The following is an 18,056-nucleotide window of genomic DNA, read 5'->3' on the forward strand; positions in this document are numbered from 1 at the left end:
ACATAATTAAATTCTAAAACAACCCTAAAACAGAGTTGCCAGCTAAACAATTGAAAAGGTAACAAAGTTGCTAAATATGCAATAGTTGAAAATAATTATTATTTATTTATAGTAATTATTTTTTTATATTTATAATTATAATAATAATTATTTATTATTAATTATTTTATTTATTTATAAGACTTGGAATAAAAAACACCCATAGGAGTGCCCACTGTAGCCTCGATCTTGGCAAAAAAAAAAGAAAAAAAGGAAAAGAAATATATAAAGTTTATGATCGGCGGCGGCATTGCCGTTCTTTGACGTCAGAAATGGGTTTATCTGTCTGCGTGTGAGTGCGAGTGTGTGGGTGTGCGCTCCCCCTCTCTCTCTCTGTCTCTGTCGCTCTTATGGCCAGCCCTTGCCACCCACTGCCCACCCACATGAAGCAAAAAAAAAAGACAGAGCGTCATGTGGTGACCCAAATAGTTGGTGTGACTTTTTCCATTTACTTGCCACTTGGCACTTGCAACTAGCCTTCTTGCCTCATGCCACTTGCCACTTTTTATTTTTTTATTCTATTTAATTTAGATTAAAATATTAAAAACAAATATATATTTAATAAAATCCTAAAATAATTTATATTTTATTTAACCATTTTTATTCTTATGTTTTTCTCTTAGTGTATTTTTGCTCCAGATTTTTAATGTCTTTTCTTTTTTATTTTGTAAGGTGTCTACTAAAAATACTTGGCTGGCAGTTTTCGGTTTTCGGCTTTTTCTTTCTTCATTAGTATCGCTGATTAACCAAAAATAATAATAATAAAAAAAAAATAAAGAAAAAGAAAAAGAGACAGAACCGAGACAGGAGAACTTCAATAAATTGAACCTCAACTTTGACTTTTAGTTCAAGTCTAATTGAAGACTAATTAATTAGCCCGAAATAGGCAGTAATTTGATCTAAAAATAAGGACTTATTTGTCACAAGGGTGAACCTGATTCAATTATCTAATTGGTTAAGGGGGTGGTCTGGTTAAGAAATAAAAAATAGTAATAAAAAAAAATATTAATAAAATAAAAATAAAATAATAATAAAAAAGAGGGATTTGTTTTTGGTATATTTTTTTTATTATTATATTTAGTAACTATTAAATAGTAATAAATTATTATTAACTATCAATAATTATCTATTTTAGTTATTATTAGTTAATAGTTATTATTATTAATATTATTTGAATATTATTATTATTATCTAATAAGTAAAAAATGCTAGTAAGAAAGGTTCTTCTCCCTTATTCTCAAAAAACTATTTTTGAAACAAAATCCAAACTAAACCTATGATTTTTGGTATTTTTTCAAATCAAAAATAATCTATAAAAAAATAGCCATTTAATAGCAATCCCCCTTAAAGAGTCTCCACTGTAAAGAACAGTATATTATTCTCCTTTTTTTTTGCGTTTTGGAAAGCAATTTTTCAATGGAAGAAATGGAAGATTGTGCCAAAGAATTTATGCTTTCTCAAGTGCGTAGTAGAGCGGAGAAAGAAGAGAAGAGAAGAGAGGGAGGGAAGAGAGGAGGTGAGAGAGAGAAAGGTATAGGAGAAGAATGAAGAATTTAAATTCTAGAAGCAAGTGACTGGCCAAGTTTTATTATTATTATTTTTTTTTGCTTGTCTGTTTATTTTATTTTATTTTTTTCTTTTTTGTTTGAATTTTTTTTTTGTATTTCTGTTCAGCCTGGTTCAAAGGTCAATGACCGATTTTGCCTTTAACCAAAAAAAAACTGCGAGCAGTGCCGACAATTCTTCGTTCTTCGTTCTTCGCTCTCCGAAGAACGCACACAGAGACAGAAAGAGAGAAAGAGAGAGAGAGAGAGAGACTGATAGAGAATCGTAAACACAAAACACAAGGTCAGTTAATAAAGTCGATTTCTGCTCAAATACGCAATAGCGCTGAAAATGTGCAAAAAATCTCAACGAAATGTGCAAATATCAAATATAAAAACAAAAAAAAAAAAAAAAAAAAAAAACACCAACAAGTGGGAAGACGAGCCAAGCCATCTCTACCCGAAGAAAGCAAAGCAATTCTTCTCTCAAAGGGAAGAAGGCTAAATGGCTTTCTTTTCTTTTTTTTTCTTTTTAGATTCAATTGTTTAGTAAAATAGTTTAGTTTAAATTAGTTTTATTTAATTAGTTTAATTTATAGTAGTTTTTAATTTGAATTTTTATTAGTTTTAGTTTATTTAGTATTTTACAATTTATATTTAATAGTTTAGTTTAGTTTGGAATTCATACACTCTAAAAAAGAATTAATATATATATTTTAAATACTTTTTGGTATATTTTGTAGTATATTTTTTAATTTAATATTTTTTAAATAGTCTTTAAAGTTAAAAAAAAAATTAAAAAAATTGAAATAATCTATAAAAGAATAAATAATATGAGTGATAGATAATCACAAGAAAGTCTCTTTCAGTCTCTTTTATATTTAAACTAAGGATTAAATTTTAAGGGGGTATACTCATACATAAAAAAAAATATATATACATAAAATGCGTATTAATTTAACTATTAAGACTGTAAAAGAGACCTTATGCCATAAAAAATCAACTAAGAAAATGAGATCAACTTCAAAGAGGAAAATGACTCAGAAATGTCTTCAAAAACATAATTTTTGGAAAACCCCAGACCCTGATTATAATGAAAACTAAACAGTTTATGTATAATAGCTAGTTTAGTACAAATATTTCAATTAAATTAAAATCTAACATACATTTTATGAAATAAACACAAAAATGTCAATAAAAAGGGTTTTTTTTTCGAAATCCCAAACAAATTTCAATGGAAACTTGACAGTTTATGAAGAATACTTAGTATTCTTTATATAATATATAATTTCTTTCATAATTTTATAATTTTTATAAAAATAAACCCAAAAAAAACTCATAACTCTAGAAATCCCCAACCGATTTTGATGAAATTTAAACACCAAGTGTATAATAGATAACTAATACATGGTATAAAATTTTTAAAAATATTACTTGCTTGGTTACTTACTATTATTAACTATCATTGTTAGGATTTAATCCCAAAAAATTATAATTATTTAATAGATAATTATTTTTCTTCATTATTTCTTCAAAAAGTTGAAAAAAAAAACTTATTTTCTTATAGATTTGATTTAGATTACCCCCTTGATAGCTGGACTATGCCCTAAATTCTCCATTTGCCATTTATTGGCACTATTTGTTTTTATTTGCTGGCCTTTTGTTTTGATATTTGCGAGGCCAGTGATTAGAAATGTAAACAAATGCGAATTAAATGACAAATAATAAATAAGAAATAACAAATAAGAAATAAGCACGTGTAGGGGATCTGACAGTCTTGCAAGCCTCCTCCTCCTCCTCCATGCCACACGTGCTGGCCACTCTCTCCCCTACTGGCTGCGTCAAAAAAAAAAACGCAATTGCTCAGCGATATGGAATATATGTATTCTTAAAACGCATTTAACCGCCAACTTAATCGACTCCAGGGTATCTCCTGGAAGTCAATGTGAAATTGGGGCAGGGAATGGGACATGTGGCATGTGGCAAGGCACTTTATTTAGAACAAGAAAAGTGACAGGAAGGAGAGGAATCAAGTGTCAAGAGTCACTAATTGCATTTCTTAATTTAATTTTTAAAGCCAGAGTCTCAGGGATATTTTTAAAACCCCTTTTTTTCGAAAAATTCTCAGACATAACTCGGAAAAACCCCAACCGATTAAGATGAAAACTTGCCAGACTATGTATTATATTTAGTATAATAAAAATAAATCATAAATCATAACTTTAACTTTACATTTCTTACAGATTTTTTATAAAAAATCTCAAGATTGTCTTTAAAACTCGGAACCACCGATCCATAACTCTAGAAATCCCCAACCGATTGAGATGAAACTCTTCCAGAATATGTATTATATTTAACACTTTACAGATCCCCAGTATTTAGTTAAGTATCATACCCATTATCCCGATCCAACCTAGAAACTCTAGAACTCTAGAAACCCCCCATGTATAATAAATAATACCCTCTATCTCTCTCTAATTTCCCTCCAAAAATCCCCAAAAATAAACCCAACAAGCCTTGAGAGAGAACTCCAATCCTAGCAGAGATCTCTGATCCAAAATGAAGCTATTGCTCCCATCACTTCTACTGATGATCCTCCCGATCCTGGTGTCCGGCTACCGTTATTCTCCCAGCTACTACTACAACTACAACAACGAGATACCCTACCAGGAGGAGGAGTCGTTCCAGGAGAGCGAGGACTCGCCCTCGGAGGACAGCAGCAACTGCGAGGGGGGCGATGATCCCATACTCCCCGAGCCCCCCTATCTCCTTACCACCCTCCCGCCGCCAGTGCCCACTTGTAGGCCAGCGGGGGGGTGTGGATCGGAGATGCAGGGAGATGGGAGCAGGGAGGGATATGGCAGTGGCACGAGAGGAGGAGGAGGAGGAGTGGGAGGAGGAGCCTGCGGAGGAGGACCTGGTCTTGGCGGCTATGGCGGTTCGGATGCCTGCAACGACCTGGCCGATAAGCTGAATCCCCGAATGAAGGCCACCTCCATAGCCCAGAACGCCGCCCAGGTGGCCAAGGCCGCCAACGAGGCCCAAATGGCCGCCGCCCAGGACGCCTCCCGTCAGGTGAAGATGCAACTGGCCGAGAAGGCGATGGCCGCCGCCCGTGCCGCCGAAGCCATCATGGAGGGGAAACAGGCCATGGTGGACAATTATGCTCGGGAGTTGCGGGAAGCGGAGGCGGTGGTGGCCCAAGTGGGCGTGTCCCTGGAGTGCAGCGAGTCGAGTGCCGAGGGCGCCTTTGCGGCGGCCAAGGAGGCGGAGAACGAGGCGACCACTTTTAAGGCGCTCCTGGACAGCTGGAAGACCACCCTGAACGATGTGGAGGGACTGCTGGAGCAGGCCAATGCCGATCTGGAGGAGAAGAATCAGATGCTGACGGCGGCGAGGGCGCGGGGGGAGCATCTCACCCAGCAGGTGGCCATTGCCCGGCAGGATTACGAGCAGGTGAAGGAGGCAGCCTATAGAGCTGCCTCTGCAGCGGTGGAGGCACGCCAGAAGGCCTCCATGTCCACCTGCCAGCAGCAGCAGTTTCCACCGCCCAAGCCATGCGGCGGTCTGGGGGCGGGCAGTGGCGGGGGGGTTCCAGGATTCCAGGATTCCGAGGATTCCATGATTCCACGGGATATGCCAGATGAGGCACCACGTCCAGCGGGTGGTGCTCCCTGCCCTTCCAGATATGGAGGAGCGGGAGGGGAGATACTCTCCTCCATTTATGAGGCGCCACCAACGGGGGGCGCTAGCTGCCACGCCCTCTTGGACCTGTACCGGCAGCGGCGGCGGCAGCAGATGCGGATGCGACGCCAGCAGCTGCGGAAGAAGCAGAAAAGGGCCAGGAAGCTCAAAGGACGGAACCACAGGGAGTACGGCGATAATCTGATCAACCGGAGATCCATCTACGACTTTGTGGATGGCTACTGAGTGGGGGGGGCTTTCATCTTGATTATTTTTATATTTTTTAAGTTCGATTTAAGGGGGGTGGCTATTAAAATAAAGGGGAGTTTACTAAAAATAAGGGGTTTTCCTTTAGAATGTGTTTTTATTTTATTTTTTTATTACTTATTATTTTGTTTATTTTTTTTATTAATAAAGAAAGGGGGTTTCTTTTCAATATTCTTCATGTTTTAACTTGTTTGTTCCTCTTGTTCCTGTTTCTACATGTTTATTCTTGTTTCTTTACGCATTTCTCTATTTCTTGTTCATGTTTATTCATGTTGATGGAATATTTTGGTATTTTTTTTTTCTATTTCCTCCTTTTTTTTTTACTTTTTAATTCTAAATATAATTTTCTCTTCAATATTATGCTTGTTTCTACATGTTTTTTCCTGTTTCTCTCTCTTTTCGCTCTTCTTAATGTCCTTTTCATTTTTATTCATGTTGAAACATGTTTTTTTCGATTAGAAAGTGTATTTTGTATATTTTTTTTATTTCTTATTACTTTTAATTTAAAATATGATTTTTCAATATTATATTATGCAATTTTTTTTACTTGTTTTTTTCATGTTTCTACGTGTTAGTTCCTCTTTCTCTACGCTTATTTGTGTCTTTTTTTTCTTCTATTCATGTTGAAACATGTTTCTAATTTTTTTTTTCTTCTAAAAATTGTAATTTTTGAAGTTAAAAAAATATATTTTTAGGTGTATTGAAAAGAAAAAATCTATATAAATTACTACAAATTAGGGAATTTATTGAAGAAATATTTTTGACATTAAAACACTTATTTTTTATATTTCAAATAATATATTTATATTATTTTTTATAAGTTTTCTTTTCATTTTTCTACAACCTCAATGTTTTTTTAATGCCTTTTTCATGTTTTTTCATGTTTATTAATTGCTCTTCATGTAGCGACATGTTTCTTTATGTCTTTAACATGTTTATTCATGTTTTTAAGGGTTTTTTTTAATGAAATTTAATGATTAATCACATATTTTATTTAAACACTATTTAAACAAAAAAAAAAACACTTTCCCAGCAATTCTTCAAGATTCTTCTGAAGAAGAATCTACAAATTCTAAACTTTTTCTTCTAGAATCTACCATCTAATTACTATATCTTTAGTTATAGTCTAGATCCAGTTATAACTCATAATATTTTGAAAAAGATATTTCCCCGCCAAGTCTCCAGTCTCCACTCTCCAATTAGTGGAGAAGAATTAATATCCCATTTGTTTATCAACAAAAACCCATTTGTAATTCTTGGGAAATATTTATAAACAAGCCGAGGCGGTTCGAGCGAAGGACATGCATGGCGGAGGCGGAGGGGAGGAGGAATATAAACAATATTGCGAAGAAAACGGGAGCAAGGCCAAGAAGAAATTGAAAACCAAGATCGGATACAAAATTAGAGTGAGAGATAGAGTTGGAGAATGGAGAAAGACCAAGACCCAGAGAGAAAGAGAGTGTGACCAAGAGAGAGCATAGAATAACTGGACATATTTTCCGGCAAAAAAAAAAACGGTGAAAAAAAAAAAGAAAGAACAGCTGCCTATGCGGCACGTCCAGCTGTTTGGGTGCAGAGGCCAGGGGGTGGGGTCGGCGACGGGGTGGTGCAACTGGAAGCAGGGTTGCCACCTCTTTGCAGCGGAGCTGTTTCTTTTGAAACTCGAAACGCTCCATGGCGAGAGAGCCATCCAAAGAGAGAGTAAAGCCGGAGAGAGAGAGGGCGAGAAAAGGCGCGCGCATTTGCAGACTGCAAACTAAAAGAAAAAGGTAAAAAAAAAAAAAAAAGAGTGTAAGCGAGAGGGGGCGACTGAACTGGGGTGGTGGTAGAAAACTGAATTTCTCCATAAAACAAATGAAATTATAATTAAATCATCAGTTAGCACTTTCAGCAGTTAATTAACGAATTTTATTAATAGAGGAAACAGCGCTCACACGCTTTCAACGTGTGTGTGTGCAGTCGCTCTCTTTTCTTCCCTCCTACCTCCTCTCTCACCGACAAGGAGAAAGTCAAAGGGAAATGAAAGAAAAGACAAAGAAGCCCGATATACAGGGATGGTCAAAAAGAGCGTTAGAGTGAGAGGGAGCTAGCGTACATAGCACGCACAAGTTGCTAAATATGTTTATTTTATTTTTGTATTTTTTTTTTTTGGTAAAAAAAAGAAAGAAAAGAGCCAAAATTCTAATCAGAGAATAAAAAATGCGGAAAGCCAAAATGCCGGCAAGTCCAATTGGCTGGCGTTTGTGCGTTTAACAGAGCTCTGTTAATAACAGAACAGCAGTCTGTCTCTGTTGGCTGTTGTCTAGCAACAATGTTGACGCGCTACCATTCTCTCTCTCCCGCTTAGCGCGCTCACTCTCTCTCTTCCTCTCTCTCTCTCTGGCTTTTCAACCTAACCAAACAGAAGCGAAGCTATTGTTTTTTTTTCTTTACTTTTTTTTTTCTCCTTCAATTTAGAGGCCACAACTAAATTTTTAACAAAAAATGATATAAAGGATATGTAGAAATTAACAAAACTACTCTCCCAAGGACTCTGTAGCTTAATTTTGTTAAAAAATTAACTTTTCTCTCAACTTACTTTGCTTTTGACGCTGTTGTTGTTGTTTTTCCTTAGCGCTTTTTTTTTTTTTATTTATTCCAATAAAGTGGAGAGGAGCCGCCGCCGATGCCGCTGCTGCTGCTGCTGGACGCCTGGACGCTGCCTTGGCTTGGTATTGTTAATAATAATAACGTTGTTGATTGCTGCAGCTGCTTGGGCTGGTGGTGTTGTGGCTGCAGGTATTATTATTATTGTTGTTGTTACTGTTGTTGTTGTTGTTGTTGCCACAGAAAAACATGTTTCACTTTGGTGGCAAGAAGAAGAGTGAGAGAGGAGAGAGAGACGGAGACATCAATATGACGGTGATGATGACTCCTGCACACTCGTCTCGCACACACTCACTCACACACACAGCCCGGACAAGAAGGAGAGAGAGAGCGAGTGTTGAGCAGTGTACAATAAAAAAAAAAAAAAAAAACAGGCACACACATACACTCGCGCACGCACACAGACAGCGAAAGACTAACGAAATCGGGAATAAAAAATGCTAGGCGTTGCGTTGCGTTGATTTTTCAGCGACTCGCACGTTTCACTGGCGGCCTTTATTTTCATTCGATCGTGTATTATTCACTGCATGCATTTGCGGGTTTATTTCACCCGGCCGAGTTACGGGAAACACAATAACAAAAAAAGTAAAGCCACACGCGAATTTGTGCCTCTGCGCTTCATCGAAGGTAGGGTTGTTGATAATATATCAAAATATCAATATATCGATATTCGTTTTATGAGAATGATACATTCCTATCGCTATACATCGCTTAAGCATCGCGATATGCGATATTCTTATCGATAGCAGGGGGAAATTTTTGCCGGCTATATTTTAAAATGTTATTTTTCATATATTTTATAAGATTTTTAACTGGAGAACCTATATTTAGATGATTTTTACGCTTTTATTATGATACATCTTAGCGCTTGTATTTAAAGAAAATTTTTAGATACGATTTTTAAATTTTACGAATAACGATATATTTTACAATCTGTTTCAAATGTTTTGTAGTTGGGCATTAAGGTCACTCCGAATGTGGTACAGTTAGAAACAATAGTTGTTTTTTTCGCCAATTTATATTTGAGTTTTAATATCGATATTTTTTGCCAACAAAAGTAATTCGCATGGTATCCTTGTTGGCCTCGAACGAAGCCGTGAGCTAGAGATGGGCAAGCGTTTGCTTTAATATCGATAACAATGAATAATTTTTTTGAATTTTATATAGTATTTTTTGTTTAAAAAAAAATAATTTTTCTAACACTTTTCTGAATTTTCTAAATGGAAAAATGTTTATAACTCAGCTAATAATTGTCAGATTTTGAAATGTTATACCTTCCCGATCTTAGAACTTATAGAAGAATCATTTTCAATTAAAATCTGGCAATACAATTTTTGATCCGATTTTCGACATTTTTTAAAGGGGTAACATCACAATTTTGGCCAAAATTCGACCAAAATTTTTTTTGCTTGAAAGTTGTTATATTCAGATGCAGTTTGGAGCTAATTGGAACGCTGATTCATAAATGGTATTCTGTTTTTAAATCGATAAAGAAATAGCTAAAATATTCACTAAAAACTACATCAAAAATTCAAATTTTTGACAAAATAAAAAACATCTTAAACGAGTTTCTAATTTTTCGATTTTTTTTAAAGAAAAATGTGTATAACTCGGCTAATACTAGTCAGATCCAGGAATGTTATACCTTCCCGATCTTAGAACTTCGAGTAGAATAATTTTCTATAAAAATCTGACAATAAAATTTTTGATAAATTTTTTGATATTTTTTAAAGGGGTACCATCATGATTTTTAGCCAAAAATCAACGAAATTTTTTTTTCACAAATTTCTGAAAACTTTTGATGCAGATTGAAGGATATTGGATTCCTGATTCATAAATGGTATTCCGTTTTCAAATCGGTTCTAAAATGGTCAAGATACTCACAAAAAAGGTACTGGAAATATTTAATTTTAAAAAAATTTTTTATATTTAAATTTTTGTTAAAAATAACACCTATTAATAAACATAACTCGGTGAATACTTTTCCTATAGAAATTTTTCCTATTTCAGAACTTCTAGAAGTATTATTTTCAACAAAAATCTAAAAAACTAAAATCGTAACCATTTTTTGTAAATTTTTAAGGGGTAGCATCATAAAAAATAGCTGAAAATCGATAAAATTTTCTGTTTCCTCGATTTTGAAGCAGAAAGAAAGTAATTTTTTTTTACAAATCTTTTAATACCTACCTCTTAAAAATTGGCTGTAAATTAAAAAAGATATAAAAATTTTAAATCTAGCATTAATAAAAAAAATATACACATTTCAATAATTTTGTATTTTGAAACAATCTTAACAGTTGAAGTTTTAACATGTTATCCCAAAAAGGCGCTTACTTTCTAATAAATTTTGATAAAATTTAGTTCTAAGTCAATGTTAGAATTTCCGAAACATTATATTACATCAAAATTGTTTAAAAACTAGAATTTTAAAAGTATTTTTGTGTCAGATATTTAAAAGCCTACAATGGCACAAGTCGTCGTATATTCGACGAAAACATAAACTGGATGGGGCTGGTATCTTGAGGTATCTGAGTCATAAGTCATAAGTTATAAGTCATAAGTCCATTTTAGTTACAATTCCTGTTAGATCATAGTTACGCTATGATTATGGGAGACTTGTCCTTCAGCCACACGTTTCTTGAGGCGCTATAGAGGGAAGATAAAGTCCTTTATTAGATAACTAATCAGGAAGAATGGATATAATTCCAATACCTTATTGAAAACTTCACGCATTAGACGATTGCACCGACGACGCTTCTCTTCCTTTTCTCGATTCTTGGCGGCCACCACTTCGGGGAGATCACGACACCGCCTGGAGGTCATTGCCTTCATATTGCGAGTGGAAAACACTCGCAATTGGCCTATATTCAAATTTGAAAAATCTTCAAAAGAAAACATAATCCATCTGAATCAAATAATACATACAGGTGGCAGGTGGTGGCAGTTCCATTAGCTTCTTGTCCATAGCTTCCACGCTCATGTCTTCGTTCATTAGTAGCTGTTCCATGTCTCGGCGGCGCATATTCCTCAGCGCCTGCATCTTATTGAGAATGGCCTTGCGCTCCTTGGACTTGATACAGAAGTCGGGACGAGCCTGATAGAGTTGATCCTGCAGTGACATCGGTGGCGTCGCAATCTCCCTAAGGTCGTTCTTCGAAACGAATTCGATCAGATAGGCCACTCCGGACGGACAAATGTGCAGCATCTGTCGACGCATGCACTCATCGGATTCGTCTTCCGTCTCCGGCTTTCGTTTAGTCCGTCGGATGTGATGGATTCTGTGGCACGCCACATCATCGTACTGGTGCGTTGTGGTGGTGGTCGTCGTCTCACACGTGTTCATCATTCCCATGGGCACGGACATGTCCGAACTCAGCACGGAACACATAACCGACGATGAAGAGTTGGTGGTGGTTGTGGTGGTGGTGGTGGTAGTAGTGCTGCTGGAGCTTGCATTCCCACCGCCTTTAGTTTCCCGATAGCCAGTGGCTTCGTGAGAGTTCACGACCTGGTAGTAAACGGCCGCCTCCTCCTTGTCCGGGCAGCAGTAGTCCCGCCTGGTCTGGGTCTGGACGTGGGCTTGGGTATAATGGTTCATCTGGATGTAGGGACTCTTCTCTTGTCTCGCCATCCGATTACCGCGATGGGTCTTTGAAACAGAAAGAGAGGGCATTAGTCACTGAGAAAGAGATGGAGATAGAAGGGATTACCTGCGAGGGTCGCTGCTGTTTCTGCTTCAGTTGCAGTTCCAGTTCCTTCTGCTGCTGCTGGACCAGCAGTAGCTGCTGCTTCTGGAGCGACTGGTAGTGCTCGTTGAACTCCCGCCTGCGCTGCTTTACAAAGGAACACACACTCTCGCTCCCGCCGCTGGACGAGCTCCTCAGCACTGGAGTGACAATCTTACAGCGCATCTGGTGTGGTGGCACTGGTGGTGGTGGTGCCTCCCCCGCCTCCAGAGCCGGTGACGTGGAACGGGTCACCGTCGACGACGAGGTGGGTATCTGTGGGAGTTCCCGGGGCGGGCCGCTCAAGGATGCACGCCTTGGCGGCGGATTGGGAGCCGTGGAATCCACTCCCGAAGGTGTAGGAGAATCGGCCACTTGGAAAACTGGCTCGACCACAAAGAGAACCTCGTTCCTGTCCGCCGTGCGCGGTCTCAGCTTCGGCAAATCGTTCAGAAAGGTGGCCAGCTCTTCCCTCAGCAGCTGCATTCGTCGGATCTCCTCGTCCAGCATCTTCAGCTTTTCCATTCGCTCAGCATGCAAGCCAGTCTTCTGGCGTCCCTCGTACTCGATTTCGCTCTGGGTCATCGGATGCAGCCACTCTGCCATGACGGCATCGGCCACATCAGCATCCGTGGAGGCTTCCGCCTGAGGGGCTGGGGAGTTCTTTTTCTGGGTTATAACCTCATGGGAGACACTGGTCGAGGTGCCGCTGGACAAGCTGTTGGCTGTCGGGGGCAGTGGTGGCGTCAGGGCAGTGGTGCGTTTGCGAGGAGCCGGCACTGGAGCTGGAACCGATCTCTCAACACTCGAAAGGGAACTGCTGCGCCTGGAGGCCACCTCCGAGGTATTGGTGGCCATTTCCCGGTGCTGGAGAGGTTCTGGCACTAAAGGATACAAAAAGGATGTGAGATACTGTTTGGAAATCCAAGAACCACTCACCTTTATCAGTCTGTGTCTGATGGTTTCGATTGTTAGGTCGGGATCCTACCATTTCCACGTACAAAACAGGTGACTTTCGCATCGAGATGGAACTGCTGCGTCGGGAGTACCTTTGCGAGGTATTCATGGCCGCATCCTGCGACTGGAGAGGAGCTGCCACTGGCACAGAGGCATTATCGGTCTGGGTTTGGTGGCTTTGATTGTCCGGACGGGACTCGGCCAGATCCAGGCATGAGATCTTCTTGGCAATGTCCCGCACTAGTTTCTTCTTCTGCGTCTCGCTGAGACTGCGCGAGTTCACCAAGGAACAGAGCAGCTCAATGCCCAGATCTAGATCTCCCTTGGGAGCTGATTCGGCGGTGGAAGTAGTCGAGGAGTTGCTGACAACTGGCTGGCGATTCTCCTTGTTCCGGTTGCGTTTATTGAGAGCCTTCTCCAACTGGGCCGCCGTATACTCGCGCTCCTTCTCCTTTTCCTTCTCCCGCTGCTCGGCCCTTCGTTTCTCCTTGTTCTGCTGATCTGTCTGGATAATCTTCTCTAGCAATGGCTGTTGGGCCTTGGCCGGCCATGGCATTACCTCCTCGGGCATGGGATGGTTGTTGTAATCGAAGCTGCTGGCCGCTGAACTGCCATACAGCGAGGTGGCCTGCGATTCCTGGCGGGAACTCAAACGAGAGTCCAGTAAGCGAGAGCTTCGAGAGCTGGGCTGTGATTCCGGGATCAGGGATTCGCGGCGAGAACTGGCACGCGACTCTGCCGGCGGCATTGAGACATGACGTGAACTGTTCTCCTTCCTGGAGCTGGAACGAACAGAGTCCAGCTTGTTGGAGTCTTCCCTCGAAGTGTGAGCCGATTTCAGGCTCGACTGATTACTGATCGGCACAGGATGGGCGCTGACTGCCCGTTGGCTGCGATTCACAAACGTGCTGGAGGCCAGTGGCGGTGGTGTGGGCTTCTCCGGAGCCATTGGCGATGTACCTCGGTCCCGGGTTAGGTCCGTTTCGGAGCAAGGCTGGCGCCAGTTGGAGGACTCCAGGACGGAACGCTCTAGAGTGCTGATGTTGCTCGTGGACACGGCGCGCTTGTAGTAGCCCACATCCGCCGAGGGATCCCATTCGAGGCGCTTGTGGGACTTGAGAGCCGACTCTGGGGTCTGTGTCTTCTTGGTCCTCATCTCGGGCGACTTCTTTGTGGGTGTGCGTAGATCCTCAGCGGATACAGACTGCGTCTGGGTGGCGGCCACTGCCTGGAAGGCCTTCTTCGTTGCCATCTCGATGGGAATCACTGTGATCACCTCGTCATCGGATGATATCCTCTTCTCCTTAAGTCTAGGCCTTATCTTTATCTTCTTGGGTGCACTGTGACCAGGTGGCGGTGGCGGAGGTGGTGGTGGAGCCAAAGGCTTTGGATGAGGAGCTCCCTTCTTTGTTGTCCTGTTTTTGGTGGGAGATTCTGAACAATTCCCGCTGCTGTTGTTGGCCATGGCTTCTGGTGCTGGGACCTGGTGCAAGACGCAACTGTTGGTGCTACCACTGCTGGCGGTAGACGAGAAGATCATATAACGCTCCAGCTCCCGATCCACAGCCACTTCAGAAATGTAATCTCGGGCCTGGGAAGGAATGCGCGAGGATTGCGCCTGTTTCCGGCTATGCTTATGGCCTGGCATCTGGTATGAGTTGTTGTGCCACCTTCTGGCACGATCCACACCACCAAAACAAGGGATTTCCGTAAAGTTATCCTGGAGATTTTTAAATAGTTCGGCGTTTGTGCATTCCACCACTCTGGCAGTGTTGTAAAATGTTCGATTACTCACCTAGTGATGTACGCTTGGGTTAGCGATGAAATTTCAATAAGACGCGCGTAAACCGAATTTTTTCAATTGGAATAATTCGTTACAAAACATTTAATAAAATCTTAGGAAAGTAACTGAAACGATGCTTACAGTGGGAGAGGCAGTATGTTACTGAAGGCTAGACTTCACTAGCTTCACCGACACGAAACAAAAATTTGACATTTAAAGGCACAGCACTCTATGTTTATCGGTTCCTAGTTTTCAAAAAATTTGTCCGTTAAATCGATACTTATCGGTTGTAGCCATCCGGTTAAACCGGTTCGCTAAAGACAGTGTTGCATAACGGCCAAACTACCCTGTGGGAATTTCAAAAGACGCATCGCGTCCTTTTTCGTTGTTTATAATTGATCCTGGCTGTATTTTGTTATCGTGAAGAATTAAACAAATCCTTAAACATAATAACGTGAAATATAAGACGATCAAGACATGCTGGAAACCAAGAGCATAGCTGCTTTGGCATTTACGGAAACGCCGCGCAAGCGTAAACGGGAAACAGGACATCATCATCATGTGGCTCCCCCGCCACTTGCCCCGCCCCCGCTGACGGCGCAGCTGCAGGACCAACCCCCGGAACGGCAAAGGGACGCCCAGGTGCGACAGGATGCAGCTGTCGCTGCCACGGAGTCCTGCTTCACCAATGCCGCCTTCAGTTCGACGCCGAAAAAGTTGATTGGACGCCGCCGCCTTGCCAAGGAGAATGCCCAACCGAATCCTTTTCCCGGCCTGGAGGTTAAGTCCATTGCTGCTCTGGCCGAGAAGCAGCATCAGCCGGTGTCCACGAATCCGTTCGAGGTACTGCGTCAGCCCTCCAAGAAAAAGAAGCGGGAACATGCCTGTTTTGAGAATCCTGGCCTGAATTTGGAATTGCCGGAGAAGCAGTTTAATCCCTATGAGGTAGTTGGATAATTTTATTTTCTAAGGAACTCCTTAATCTTATTAACAATCTCTAATCCCTTTCAGGTCATCCGTTCGACGGCCACTCCTTCGAAGGGCTTCGTTAATCCCGGCCTGAATCTGCGCGGCAATGATGTCCCAGCCTCGCTCAATCCCTTCGAGATTCATCGACCCAGTGAGGTTTCCACGGCGGCCTGCAATCCCACTGGTGTGGCCAATCCCGCCCTGACGGAAACCGAAGCCGAGGACCATCAGCTGCCCACCAGCTTGAAGATTGGGTTGCCCTTCACCCCCACCCTGGGCTGTCGCATCGATTTTCATGGCATGTCGCTCTCCCAGCTGACTCCCAGCAAGCTGCTGGCCGAGAAGTTGGTCTTCTCGCCGGTTCCGGCTCCCAAGAGATCCCTGGGCGCCATCAGCGAGGAGTCCACCATGGATATTGGCAAGGAACTGGATCGCTATCAGCTGGAGTTGGAGAACAGCATCAATGAGGCGAAGTTGCGCAAGAACGGCATCTTGACGGACGTCCAGGACAAGCCCAGGATCAGTTTGGAGGTGGAGGTGTCGAAGGACACGCAGTCCCAAGGGCTGGTACCTGCTCCAAAGGTGGTGGTGGTGGAGACCGATTCCCAGGAGGTGGTCATGCAGGAGGTGCGAAATGGAGAGGCTTCGGTGGAGCGACGGCTGATCTGCACCAGAAGGCGCACTCTGACGGAGATTAGCGAGGAGCAGCAGGTGGAGGAGATGGAAGAGAAGGAGCAGAAACAGGAGCAGGAGGAGGAGCTAGAGGAGCAGAATCAGGAAGAGCTGAAGAAGCAGGAAAAGGAGAAGCAGAAGCAGCAGGAACTGGAGGACCAGGAGAAGCAGAAACGCTTGCAGGAGCAGCTGAAGGAGAAGCTCAAGGAGCGCGAGAGGGAGAAGGAGCTGCTGGCTAAGGAAAAGGAAAAGGAAAAGGAGGACGTGGTCTATGCCTCCGAGGAGTCGGAGGACGAGGAACTGGATGATCTGGACTTCAAGGCGCCCGCACGCTTCGTTCGCGCCTATCGTCCCGCTGCCCAGCCCACCAAGGCGCCCAGCAAGGAGTCCCTCCAGTCCATTGGCTCCTCCAAGTCCACAAAATCCGGAGAAACCAAATCCCACGGTGGTGGTGGCGTTAAGAACATGATCCGCAAGTCCATACGCCGTCTCATGCATCCCATCCAGCATACCTCGCCGGAGAAGGCACAACCGGAGGAGCAACATGGTCATTATGGTCATCATCACAATATCATCAATACCATACGACATAGCCTGCGTCGAAGACCCCAGAAGATGACCCCCCTAGAGGACGAGGACGAGGAGGAGGAGGAGCAGGAGCAGATCCCCTCCCTGCCGGACATCTCCATCATAGACAGCAGTGAGCGGACGATGAAACTGCGCTCCAGTGTGGCCCAGACCGAGTACATGACCATCGAGCAGCTGACCAACGAGAAGAAGCACACGCTGAGGAACAGTATCCGGCGCTCCACGCGGGACGTACTGCGTCATGTCCTGTTCCACAAGAGTCATGATGCCTATGCCACCGCCAAGTGATCATCCCACTCATCCTTTTTTTATACAAATATCCTTGAAGCACCTCTAGTTAAGTTTACAACAAAAAAAAAGCACCCAAAGATTGTCTCACAAAAAAACAAAAACAAAAACAAATCATCACAAAACAATACATTTTTTTTAAGGAATATTTTTTAACTTCATCTGTTAATCTTTAATTTTTTTACGGATGGAGTTGTGTTTCTTGAATTAATATTTTTTTAGAAATAATATTTTTTTTTTTTATCCAGCAAGGATAGATCCTTGAGAGCCACCTGGTTTCCGGTTAATTATGTACTTGATGTTTGCACTTTTATTAATTAATTAATTAATTAATTATTATGTTTAATGTTTAATCAATGTCTTTATATGTATTTTGAAATATATTTTTCACATTTTTTGAAATATATTTAACATTTGTTTCTTAAATATTTCAAGTGCTGTTCTACTTTTCTAATTTATGGGGAACAAAAAAAATTAATATTTAATTTTTAATCATGTTTCAACATATTTAAGTGTTTTTATTTATTTTTTTTATCATTTTGTATTATTTTTATTTATGTCTCTTAATTTTTAATCATTTTTTTTAGGGAAACCCTTGCAGGAATTATATTTTATTAGTATTTTTTATTATAATTCTAAAACTACTCTGTTTTTGGTCTGTAATTTTTTTTTTAATTCTTGTTTTTAGCTTAAAAATTTGTAGCTTAACTAAAAAAAACAATTATGTTGGTAGATTATTTGTAGATTTTTAGAATTTTCTTAATTTTAAATATATAGTTCCTTAGAGTTTTTACATTTTTTTATATATTATTATTTTATATATATTTCTTCTTAATTTATAGCATGCCTTTAGTTTAATTTTAATTTTAAAACACTTTTCTTATTTTTTCTTTT

General features: G+C 40.9%; 4 protein-coding genes across 5 annotated transcripts in view; 2 read left to right on the top strand and 2 right to left on the bottom strand.

Annotated features, from left to right (window-relative positions):
- Positions 1–8,851, bottom strand: part of LOC6503552 (serine/threonine-protein kinase minibrain) — a 33,004-nt gene extending 24,153 nt beyond the window's left edge. The window contains exon 1 of the mRNA XM_032452863.2: positions 8,113–8,851. The gene's annotated coding sequence lies outside the window, so the exon portion shown is untranslated. The remainder of the gene's footprint in view (positions 1–8,112) is intronic.
- On the top strand, positions 4,115–5,604 carry LOC6504099 (hapless 2). Its single transcript, XM_001964137.3, has one exon. The coding sequence runs from the start codon at positions 4,143–4,145 to the stop codon at positions 5,511–5,513; it is 1,371 nt and encodes a 456-aa protein (XP_001964173.1). The 5' UTR covers positions 4,115–4,142; the 3' UTR covers positions 5,514–5,604.
- A 1,586-nt stretch (positions 8,852–10,437) lies between the features above and the next one.
- LOC6503551 (Alstrom syndrome protein 1 homolog a) lies at positions 10,438–14,816 on the bottom strand. Of its 2 annotated transcripts, none has more exons than XM_001964138.4 (5): positions 12,845–14,816; positions 11,891–12,789; positions 11,106–11,829; positions 10,893–11,041; positions 10,438–10,826 (listed from the first exon to the last, which is right to left on the bottom strand). In XM_001964138.4, the coding sequence occupies exons 1-5, from the start codon at positions 14,508–14,510 to the stop codon at positions 10,764–10,766; spliced, it is 3,501 nt and encodes a 1,166-aa protein (XP_001964174.1). In that variant the 5' UTR covers positions 14,511–14,816; the 3' UTR covers positions 10,438–10,763. The 2 variants fall into 2 exon arrangements, with proteins under 2 accessions (XP_001964174.1, XP_032308752.1); XM_032452861.1 differs by having other exon boundaries at positions 10,893–11,062; positions 12,845–14,815.
- Positions 14,817–14,940: 124 nt separating this feature from the next.
- LOC6504100 (trichohyalin) lies at positions 14,941–17,590 on the top strand. The gene is made up of 2 exons (XM_001964139.4): positions 14,941–15,590; positions 15,657–17,590. The coding sequence occupies exons 1-2, from the start codon at positions 15,123–15,125 to the stop codon at positions 17,160–17,162; spliced, it is 1,974 nt and encodes a 657-aa protein (XP_001964175.1). The 5' UTR covers positions 14,941–15,122; the 3' UTR covers positions 17,163–17,590.
- Positions 17,591–18,056: the final 466 nt, after the last annotated feature.

This window comes from Drosophila ananassae, chromosome XL, assembly GCF_017639315.1.
Source record: "Drosophila ananassae strain 14024-0371.13 chromosome XL, ASM1763931v2, whole genome shotgun sequence".
In the NCBI taxonomy this organism is placed as follows: Eukaryota; Metazoa; Arthropoda; class Insecta; order Diptera; family Drosophilidae; genus Drosophila; species Drosophila ananassae.

What these genes read in the sequence shown, in the direction of transcription:
- LOC6503551 (XM_032452861.1), bottom strand. Translation starts at nt 14,510, where the DNA reads ATGCCAGGCCATAAGCATAGCCGGAAACAGGCGCAATCCTCGCGCATT. An exon ending in TCAGACACAGACTGATAAAG is followed by an intron (nt 12,790 to 12,844) that starts GTGAGTGGTTCT and finishes TGTATCCTTTAG; the next exon opens with TGCCAGAACCTCTCCAGCAC. An exon ending in TGCGTGAAGTTTTCAATAAG is followed by an intron (nt 10,827 to 10,892) that starts GTATTGGAATTA and finishes TTCCCTCTATAG; the next exon opens with CGCCTCAAGAAACGTGTGGC.
- LOC6504100 (XM_001964139.4), top strand. Translation starts at nt 15,123, where the DNA reads ATGCTGGAAACCAAGAGCATAGCTGCTTTGGCATTTACGGAAACGCCG. An exon ending in AGCAGTTTAATCCCTATGAG is followed by an intron (nt 15,591 to 15,656) that starts GTAGTTGGATAA and finishes AATCCCTTTCAG; the next exon opens with GTCATCCGTTCGACGGCCAC.
- LOC6504099 (XM_001964137.3), top strand. Translation starts at nt 4,143, where the DNA reads ATGAAGCTATTGCTCCCATCACTTCTACTGATGATCCTCCCGATCCTG.